The 11,822-nt window shown below is 37.3% G+C and overlaps 1 protein-coding gene across 3 annotated transcripts in view; it reads right to left on the bottom strand.

The window, feature by feature from the left end:
• Positions 1 to 8,816, bottom strand: part of plekhg4b (pleckstrin homology domain containing, family G (with RhoGef domain) member 4B) — a 51,496-nt gene extending 42,680 nt beyond the window's left edge. Inside the window, exons 1-2 of one of the 3 annotated variants that reach the window (XM_082150611.1) lie at positions 8,367 to 8,816; positions 447 to 644 (exon numbers count right to left, since the gene is read on the bottom strand). In XM_082150611.1, coding sequence (XP_082006737.1) covers positions 447 to 644; positions 8,367 to 8,417 — 249 coding nt within the window. In that variant the 5' untranslated portion in view covers positions 8,418 to 8,816. The remainder of the gene's footprint in view (positions 1 to 446; positions 645 to 8,366) is intronic. The other 2 variants (XM_082150609.1, XM_082150610.1) reach the window with 2 other exon arrangements.
• Between the last annotated feature and the right edge of the window lie 3,006 nt (positions 8,817 to 11,822).

Here is an 11,822-nt window from a genome sequence, read left to right as displayed (position 1 = left end):
AATGCATTATTTCCTTCAGCTGAGACACTTCAGATGCGACTGTTCACCATGATGGCTTTAAATTGCTTGAAATATGATTGGAATCACTTCAAATAAGGAAAATTCAGTTTTGTGCTGTGAAAATGGCTTCATAACATTGTGTGTTGGGACATGGCTTTTAATGGTGAAACTTTTGTTTTTGTAATCAGGCTCTCAAAAAGTATAGACAAATTTAGATTTAGATTTATCGGCCAATATATCGGTTATCGGCTTTCAAATATAAAGAATTATCGGTTATCGGTATCGGCCAAAATTTGCATATCGGTGCATCCCTATGTAAAAGTAATAGGCTACTTTACTTGTTACTTGAAAAAAGTAATCTGATTACGTTACTTTTTCACCCAGCGTTTTCTTTTACTTTGAAATGCTTCTGTCAGAATGCATCTGCTGAAACTGAGGGTACTCACACAGGCCTCCTCCTTTAATATCTGCAGGATTCTCTTGGCGGGCAGCAGAAAGTCGATGAAACAGCGCAGGCCATCGCCGCGGTACTGTCTCTCCACTACACTGAAGAGCTGCCACAACACGGTCACCGCGCTCACGCTGAACGGAGGGTACAGTGCAGAGAGTGTGCTCTGAATACAGTGGTCCAACGACTCCGAGTCCTGCAACAAATCACACATGGACAGTCATTACACTTTTAGGACACATGAATCATCACTTTCTGGATTAATAGAAACCAAACCAAATGATTGTGGACAGTGTGATGAAATAAACAATGTCAGCGTGTTGTTTTTGGTTTGGTTAGTGAGACTATCGCTGGTCGCAAGATCAATTCCACCGTTCCCAGTTACAAACACAAAAAGCAGAATGTCAGGAGGTCACGGGACACTGATGAGACAGGAAGCACCTGTCGATGTAACGTCACTGACTGGACAATAACAGGCAGGATGGAAAATCCTGTCCCTAATGCAGCACTACATCATATCTGTGGAGCAGAGGACTTTCCATACGGATATGAGGCACACTATCCTCCTAGACTAACAAAACCGTGACCTGGGACAGTCAACTTCAGGTTAAATGAAAATGAATGTGTTTGAGTCAGGGTTATCCTGGGTTACATATACAAGTTATAACTAAAATTAAAACCATTAGTTGAAAAAAATAAACTAAGGTAACTAAAATAAATATAAAACTTCTTTTGTTTCAACATTTCTCATTTTAATTTAGCTTAACTTGATGTGCTAAAATAACTAAAAATAAAATAAAAATCATTAAAAAAAAATATATAGACATAAAAAAAAAAAAAAATTGAAATGAAAAAAACCATTATAAACCATATATAAAATTACATTTATAAATAATTTATATGTAATTTATTTGTGAATAATTTATAATTAAATATATTTATAAATAAATTACATATACATACACGCACATATGTGTAATTTATTTATCATTTTAATTATTTAAAAATATAAAGAATATTATTTGTAAAATAACTAAAATGAAAACTAAAAACTAAATAGACATTTCAAAATATATATGATATATTACATATATATATATATACACACACACACACACACACACACTGCACACACATATATATAAATATAAATAATTTAAATTATAAATAAAAATGTATACGATATATATATATATAGAGAGAGAGAGTGATTGTGTGAGAGAGAGAATAACTATTTAATAACTATATACTAGAATAATTTAGTAAAATAACTAAAAATAAAACAAAACTGATTAAAAACTATATAGAAAAAAATGAGAACTAGTAAAAATGACAAAAACACACAACAAAATTACTAAAACATGAACTAAAATGAAATATATTAAAAATAAAACAATTTAAATGACACATAAAAACTATAATAATATATGAGCGATACTAAAATAACACTGATTTGGGTGTAAGACTATTAAAACTGGATCAGACATCATCACGGCGGGGGAAAAGCCCAGGAAAAATCCCCGGCAAAGTAACCAAAAGCTCTCACTTTAACTTTCCCTGTTTGTTCTGCTCTGCTGGCGCTGTATTAGACAATGACAATGTGCCGTCCACATGCCGTGACTCCTCCACAGGGCAACCATTGTTTCATCCCTCCTGCAGAAAGCCTCTAGGAAACTCAATCACTCGCCCACATGAGTGGCACTGCGGCTCGCACAGCTCCAGAAATAATCCCAGCGCTCAAACTGCAGGGGAGAGGAGAACCGCATTTTGGAGGAAAAGCTAACAATGGGAGGAAAGGCAACTTGATTTCTAACATTATTCAACGGTACTTTTGGGGTTTATTGTGGCAGGCTACAAGTTAAGATTATGGATCGGTCCAGCGGGACCAGTAACTCGGACTGACAGGAGCCTCTAAAGCCTCGTGACCCAAGACCGTCAAAATAAACTAAACCAAAGGGCCCTTTCATCATATTTAAATAATAATAATAATAATAATGATGATGTAAGGGATAATCCACGGCTAGCTGTGCATTAATAAACAATTTTAATGCATGATGCAAAGAACCTCCGTGAAGTGCATTAAAACCGTTTTTGGATTATCATTGGCCAGCATTGACAACTTAGGCTTTTCTTAAATATCTTAAAGCTGTTGTGATGTTTCCAGTGCAATTTGACCGGAAGTGTAAAAATTACGGGGGTTTTTGCAAGTTATGACCTTCCAGCCAATCAGAATCGAGTACTCAGACAGACCATGGTATAAATATATATACACATTACACACACAGACTACCAACTCCCGGTTACACTGACTGAGCGACTGACTATGAGACATGATACAGGTTGTACTGTACAGTTGTACTGTATCCTTCAACATTCCTTCTAATGTTCATTCATGTTTTTTGGTGCTGCAACTAGTAGTAAAGTTCTGCGCTACAGCGATCTGTCACGTCACATTAAAGGGTTAGTTCACCCAAAAATAATAATTCTGTCAGTAATCACTCTCCCTCATGCTGTTCCAACCCCGTAAGACTTTCGTTCATCTTCGGAACACAAATTAAGATATTTGTGATTAAATCTGAGAGCTGGCTCACTCCTCCATAGGCTTCTCTGTAATTGAAACTTGCCGGCCCAGAAAGTTAGTAAAGACAATGTTTATAGTCGTTATTTTTTGCACACAAAAAGTATTCTCGTCGCTTGATAAACTTAAGGTTGAGCCACTGTAGTCACTTGGACTATTTTAGACATTGTCTTTACTAACTTTCTGGGCAGAGTTTTCATTTTTTGGGTGAACTAACCCTTTAAACAGCACCAAAACTGTTTGAATTTCATAATAAAATGACCGAATTTAAAAGCTGGTCAAAAGAAACAAAGCACAAATGATTGTGATGTGATGACAGGCGCACTACAAATAAAGTTTTGTTCACGCATCAATTGAAAACAAAACATCACAGGCTAACTTTTTATTTTGACGTCCCGTGGAGCGTTCAGAAGTTAATGAATGGGGTTTGATCTCCCAGAGCGTCTCTAGTGGAGTCTGAAGGTTTGAAGATCTTTAGGACAACATGTTTTAACCCGAAAACGTTTGCGTTGGTATAAACTATTCAGGACGGCCTGCATATCTGTGTCAGTGCGCCCCTACCCAAAACAGCACTTTTAAAGTCTGAAGACTAAACATACGGCTTGAACACAGCACTGGACGGAGAGCTGGAGATAAGTGAGGCTTTGAAGATGAAAGATAAATAAGACTGGGCAGAGGGAGAGCTTCTGACGCATTTCCATAACCTTGGAAAAGTTATTTCACCTGGCTGAAGCCCGTAAAAGAGCTTTTAATAGCAGCCAAAGCTCAAGTGTGGGCTTGGAGGAAGCGTGGATGTGTGTGTGGGATCTGAATCCGCCCTCTTTGATGGGGTTTACGGCAGACGGTGGAGGTGCTGGATGAGACCTGGCTGGACACGTAATTATAGCGCGTGTATTATGTGGATTCACACTGTTGCTCTGACATCCGCTACAGAAGGTACAGCCACAGAGCCGGCACACTGAGACGCACACTTAGCTTTGGTGTAGTCAAACATCTCCATTATTGCCGCTAACACCGAGGTTTAGGGATTTGATCACAACCTGCTTTAACTGCAACACGTCTACACGACATCTACAAATCATGCAGCTTGATGTGTTTGCTTTATTTAATTTTTTTTACGTGATCAGACTAACAAACTGGGAAAAAAATAATTTCTTTTTTCTCAAGGGGATTTAACAAGCAAGCAACCATCTAAAACACCATAGCAACCACCAAACAATTCCCTAGCAACCACCCAGAACACCTTAGCAACCATCTAAAACACCATAGCAACCACCCAGAAGATAACAAGCACTCAGAACATGTTAGCCTCATATTAATAACAAGAACCATTCACGTTTTTCTGTGCAATGTCGTTATATGCTAATTGTTTGAAAATACAAGAATTTACTATACAACAGGGTTCCCACAACTTTTGATCAATGAATGTCCATTTATATGTATTATCCTTTATATATATATACACACACACACACAGAGAGAGAGAGAGAGAGATGGGCACAAATACATCAAAAAGTATTTAATTACAAATTACAAATACTTACTCATCAAATGTATTTACATAAAATACAAAATACTGCTGTGAAAAAAGTATTTAATTAAAATACAAGTAATTTGAAAATACAAAAATACAAACAAAATGTACAGTCTTTTGAAGTGCGAGAGTGTGGCGTTAGATACATGTAAGAGTCTAGAATATCGTAATTTCATCGTTAAGTGCAGAAGATGCGCTTTTATCGTACATGTTGCCGCATACTGTCATAAGAAAAGACCATTACGCCTATGACAATATATTTGTATTATATTACAACAAAACTAGTTAATGCTGCTATGAGGGAGTTTCTAACACAGCGGCTGACGAAGTTCACATCTGTCTCTCTCCCGACTGCCATTATCAATCTCTCTATATTTTTTTACTGTTTTTGAAAGTTGTGAAAACTCTGCTGTGGCGTTTTTCTTTTGCTATTTGAGCAGATGGGAACACCAAAAAATATATTTAATGTAGTTTCTAATTCACTGCTATAGAAGTTTACCTGGAAATGTGACCAGGGTCAATGGGATGTGTCACGTCACATGATTCTCTTAAACTTTGATAGGCAGATTGGTAGTCCTATTCCTATTTCATATGTCTATGGTCCTATTAAGTCTGGTGATGAAAGTTAATATATGCGAAATAAAATGATATATTTAAATAAGTATTTTAAGTATTTTAAATACAAATTACAGTCTCTCAAAGTATTTAATTACAAATTACATTTCATTGATTTTTGTTAAGGAAAATACAAATTACAAAATACCCAAAAGTAATTAAATACGTATTTCAAATACATGTAATTAAAATACTGCCCTTGTGTGCACACACACACACACACACACACACACACACACACACACACACACATATATATATATTTGGCAGGACGTGTAAACAAATGTAAAAACATTTTATTATATAAATTATATTATATTATATGCATTTTTTACATGTCCTGCAATATACTACATACTTTGTGTGTATATATCACTGATTTCCATGACTTTTACAGGCCTGGAAACCACAATTTGAAGGTTTTCCCTAGACCGTGGGAACCCTGAACCGAACACTAAAGATGTTGTTTTTACAAATCATTGCCATCACGGGTGCCACTGATGCTCTAATAGACCTGAGGTCCACTTAACCACCCTTTACTGCAATGCACACATACAGTAACTAAGCAGGAGCTGCGATCTGCCAAACGAAGCATCTCTAAACTCCAGCCCTTCCAGAGAGCGCTAAACAAACCATGTGTGAACTCCTGACAGTCTGACGGGAAGGGCATCTGTGTCCTTTACTGGGTCAGGAAGACAAAGGGCTCGCGCACCAGCTCTCCAGTGGAGCATGAAGACACCGCGGGAGTGAAACAGGAGAGGAGCGGCGGCGCAGACACACACCTCCTCTACGCAGGTGTCGAAGCAGGTTTAGTGCCTCTATAGAGCTGTCTGTGACAAACGCATGATTACAGAGAGGGAAAATACAACGGGTCAACAGCAGGGCTGAGATACGCCATGCTGAACTGGGGTTAGCACAGCATATGTACTGGTGACCCCGCAGCGCCAAATGTGAAGATATGCGGTACAGTTATAGAGATGCTCAGCAAACGACAACCATTCACCATATTCAAATGCTTTTGGCACTGCATGCTGGGATAGTAGTTTCAGGAAAATGTCGAATTCAATTGAAACGTAACAATTCGAGTGAAGAAAACGTTTATTTTCTTTATTTCAATAGTGCACTTTAGACATTCTACTAACTATACGTAACTTTGCAACTACATAACTCTCATTAGAGTATTAGTAGACTGTCAGTAGACTGGTAGGTACTTGTAGTTGCCAAGTCACTTATAGTCAGTAGAATATCTGTTGAGAAGCATCAAAATAAAGTGTAAGCAAATATTAAGCATAGTCTACTAATACTCTAATGACAGTTAGTTGACATGTATTTGCAAAGTTACTTATAGTTAGTAGAATGTCTAAAGTGGACTATCGAAATAAACCACAGTACAGTCCTTTCAGTATAAACTTTATAACACAGTTGGCACTGAATAATATGAGGATGCACAATTCTCGAACCTCTATGTAAACAGGACGCATGACGCGTTTGTCCAAACAATGACCAACGAGAGCGAAAACATGCAAATAAGGACGTTAACCCACGGTTTAGGAGTGTACAGCTTATGAACACCCAGGATTAAATGTTAACCCCAGGAGAATTATGAGCAATGTGAAAAGTGAAGCAAGATAACCCAGGGTTAACTATTTCAAGTGTGATATATATATATATATATAATGAAATATGACACATACAGTCTTTCTGAATAATATTCAATATATTTATTATAATAAAAACATCTATTACATTATTATACTATATTAAAAAATAATATATATACATATATATATATATGTATGATGTTTTAATATATGATTTTTGATTATTAAAAAATAAATATTTTTTATAATTGTATTATTTTTTACTTTAACTATTATAATTAATATTACTATTCACATCTTTATAACCCAGGCAATGTGTGTTTACAAATACTTTCTTATAGGAAACACATTTCATTGTTTCCAAGTTCAGTGTGAATACATTTCAAGGCGTATGTGTGTTAAGCTTACAGTGAATAATGCCATAATGGTGCCCTCCCTCGCTAAACCCATCAGTCTGACCGAAGACGAGTTCAGTAGACGCCGCACCTGATGTGACTGGCAGCTGTCGGACAGGCTGACGTCTACAGATGGAATGTGCATTGACTCGCGGGAGGACAAAAGCAACACGCAGCTGCTGTGAAACAGGTTCTCTATAGTGAATCTATGAGCGAGTACAGCATGATGACACAAACACACACCGTAAACAAATCCTGCATCAGCTCTCAGAGCTCACACACACCGTAAACCTGCCGTGACATGGCAAATTATGGTTTCAGAGGTAATTACGAGAGGAGTTAAAAGTGCTCTAATTGAGGGATCAATTCAAGACGCCGCTCCCATGATGTGTGGATTACTGCACAAAAGCCCAAGCCGAGTCCTAATGCCACTCATTACCAGGCTGAGTCAAACTTCTGTGAACACTGGGCTTGCAAACCATGTTCTCCCACAAATCACGGATCTATCACTCTCAGGAAAAAGGTACACCTTTGTACCTAAAGAGTGCATTTTAGTCCCTCAAAGGTACATATTGGTACCAAAAGTGTACATATTAGTACATATTAGCACCCTTTTGAAGGGTGCTGTCCCACTGACAGCTTTTGTACCTTTTTCTGAGAGTGATCCCTAATATCAGAACTGAATTAAGTCAACACGACACAAAAAAAAAAACAAAAAAAAGTAATAATGGTAATAATATATATATCAATATATCAACATGACATTTGCTTGTTTGTAAGTCACTTTCAATAAAAGCCTCTAATAAACAAATAAATGTGAATATAGATGTACCATGTCAGTGCTTTCTGAGCTGAATTCATGAACAACTCGATTGTTTTACAGCAGAATTTGTCTCATATTTAATGAAGCCTGTTCATTACTGTAAAGCTGTATAAAGCGCTATAGAAATAAAGGTGACGACTGTAAGGGAAGTAAACTGCCTCAACACTAGAAAACGAAACACTTTCCACCCAACACCAGCTTCCCTGAGGAAAAACTGTTTTCCTGTATGATAGGACTGTCACAATCCCAATGGAAAAGTGTTGAATGCTTTCTTAATTTAAACTTTAATGACAATAATTCTTCCTTTTCAAAGCGTAATGATACCTGTGATTTGGAGGGAGGGTGTCAAGCGTAACACGCACCAGTGCTTACCTTTATACTCAGGTAATTATCACAGCTCCGCGACTTCACTCTGGAGTGCATAGTGCTCAGTGTCCACACTCAAGATACGAGGAGAAACATAAATACGCTAGATAAATAAATAGGTTTAGTTGATTAATCCAGTGTAAGTCCATGCACTGAGCAGTGTGAGTCCTCTGCACCCATGACTACGTCAGCTGGCGTCTCTCGGCTCTAATGGGACGTTTGAGAGAGAGGCAGACAGCGAGCTCGGATACGGCCCTCCTCCCGGCTGGATAATGCATACTGATGCAATTTCCTTTAGCACTGAGAAAACACACGATCTGAGCTGCACACACACACACACACACACACACCACAACAACACCCCCGTCCACAACTGCCCCGCAGGGGAACAAACCTTTACTACCCCCTACTTTAGACTGGCCAAAGCCTCCCCCTCTCCTCCTCTTTGTCCTGACAAAACAAATGGACTAGGGTTTCAGCTTATGCTGTCGCTTTTGTAAAAGAAGGAGGGGAAAAAAGAAAAAAGAAGACATCAGCATGCCATTGGTGGCTCAGGTCAATCAACCACAATAGTGCTGCTCTAAATCTTGTCAGGGAAATGGCTAATCCTAAAAAACTAAAGCTGACACAAACTCGAAAGGTTCAAAAGAAACAAAAAATCTGCTTTGAATTTCATGTAACACTTCACTTGAAGCCTTTATATATATATATATATATATATATAATGCATTTTAAAAGTAGCTTTAATGCATTAATTGTGCCTTGTAATGTATGATTTTGTGGATAATTCAGTTGTAATACTTATAAGTGTTACACCTTTAGAAAGCATAACGCATTAAATCACATGACAAACAACCGATGTCAGAGGTAACAGGTAATCTGCACATATTATAATGCATTTTAACTATTATTTATTAAAAGATACAATGCATTACAACGTGGACTATGAATACCTCTATATATAAAGGCTTCAAGTAAAGTGTTACCAGATTTAAATCCCAAATATTTTGCATAATACAGGGAAAATGTTCCTATATATATATATGTCAAGAGGTAATTAAAAACATAGCAAACATCTTTTACATCTTGACTGATTCTCCTCGATATGTAATAAATGAAGAGCAAACACTCTTAATATTCACATAGAAAAGAACCACTTATATCTTGAGTGATTCTCTTTGACAGTGACATTAAACGGAGAGCAAATGGAGACTCTTAAAAAGTCTTAAATGTTTCTTAAGAAAAAAAGACCTCAGGAATCTCACAATGTCTCAAACTGTGCTCAAAAGTTGAAGATCTCAATGTGAACTAAAACATTTATCATCATATTCTCTCCTCTCGCTTGCATCTATAAGGCTTTTGAAGTGAGAGCTCCATTACATCTCCTGAGCAATAAAAGAGCAACTTCTGAGATCTTACGAGTTTTCTTCTGCATTTTCAGAGAAATAGTGGTGACACTTTACAATAAGGTTTCAATTATTAACATTAGTTAACAACATTAGTTAACATAAACCAACCATGAAAAATATGTCTAAAGCGTTAATCTAAGTTAATGTTAATTTCAACATTTACTGATAGATTTTAAGATCGAAAGTTGCATCTGTTGGCATTGGTTAATGTCAACTAACATGTACATGAAACTTTGTATTACCTAACATTAACAAAGGTTAATAAAAGCATGTTGCTCATTGTTAGTTTATGTTTGCTAATGCATTAACAAATGAGACCTTAAAGTGTTATCGAAATATCTAAATCCCTAAACCAGAACTGACACAAAATCATATATAGGTTATCTTATCTAAACCTAAGATACCAGAAACATGTGGGAAAAAAGCAGAACTTTGGATTTTGATTTTCTTGTACAAAATTGTGTTAAATGCACTTAAATTGAAATACTAAGTATGTTAATAATTCACAATCTCATTTGAAAGCAGATTAAGAAAAGTTAAAGAAAATGTAAAGCATGATAGTTTGCAGGTTTTGCGGCGTGTGCCACACCTGTGCTGAGCGTGTGGAGAGCAGGAACATGTCTGTACACTGCGGTGGAATGTGTAACGCCAAACATGTCAGAGTCATCTATTACCACCCTAAACATCTGTACACCTGAAGCACACACAGAGGAGAGACATCAGCTTAAAGGGATACTACACTTTTTTTGGAAATAGGCTCATTTTACAGCTCCCCCAGAGTTACACAGTCGAGTTTTACCGTTTTCGAATCCATTCAGCCGATCTCCGGGTCTGGCGGTACCACTTTTAGCATAGCTTAGCATAGATCATTGAATCGGACAGGACCATTAGCATCTCTCTCAAAAAAATGACCAAAGAGTTTCGATATTTTTCCTATTTAAAACTTGACTCTTCTGTAGTTACATCGTGTACTAAGACCGACGGAAAATGAAAAGTTGCGATTTTCTAGGCTGATATGGCTAGGAACTATACTCTCATTCCTGCGTAATAATCAAGAAACTTTGCTTCCGTACCATGAGTCCAGCAGGCGTAATGATATGACGCAGCGCCTGAAAATAGTCGACCCTATAGTCTACCGAGCTGGGGACTATTTTCAGGCGCTGCGTCATATCATTACAGAAGAGTCAAGTTTTAAATAGGAAAAATATCGAAACTCTTTGGTCATTTTTTTGAGAGAGATGCTAATGGTCCTGTCCGATTCAATGATCTATGCTAAGCTATGCTAAAAGTGGTACCGCCAGACCCGGAGTTCGGCTGAATGGATTCGAAAACGGTAAGACTCAACTGTGTAACTCTGGGGGAGCTGTAAAACGAGCCTATTTCCCAAAAAAGTGGAGTATCCCTTTAACCCGAGAGAATCACATGAAACGACCGTTAGTGCACAGAGGAGCGAGTGTGTACGGGTAATCGTGTTAGGATATATTTAGAAGAGCTGAATTCTTTACACACAGCACTAGTCACTGTGACACATCTCAGAGATTTGCAAGGATTTAAGTCTAGGTTTAGCCGATCTCACAATATGTTGTGTAAATATTTGCCACAGTTTATCATAATCTTGTCGTCTGAATCTAAACAGCCAATTTAAGCAATAATTCACCTTCAATTTTCATGCAGCTCTTCTCCACTTAACAACAGTTTGCAGTGACGTCTTACACTAAAATCACCACAGAAGTAAAAAACTTGATTCTGTTCCTCTCGCAAACCTGTCGTATGACTTCAGAAGACTTGGAATACTGCGCACACGTTTTATGGACAGCTGTTATTGTGTACCTATGGTGTTTTGTGACGTTTTTATCATTAATGGTCACTGCGAACCACTGTTATATGAAAAATACGCATTCGCATTTATGCATTTGGCAGATGCTTTTCTAGACTTGCATTGCATTTAAAGTCTACATTTGATCAGTTAATGCATTTCGTGGGAATCAAACCCATGACCTAGCTCTACAAGTCTGAGCAAAAGGAGCATTAAGACATCAAATCTACGTAAAAA

Source organism: Leuciscus leuciscus (assembly GCF_965113295.1).
Source record: "Leuciscus leuciscus genome assembly, chromosome: 20".
NCBI classification, from domain to species: domain Eukaryota; kingdom Metazoa; phylum Chordata; class Actinopteri; order Cypriniformes; family Leuciscidae; genus Leuciscus; species Leuciscus leuciscus.
The sequence above is the reverse complement of the archived record's forward strand: the minus strand, read 5'-3'. Positions and strand labels throughout refer to the sequence as shown.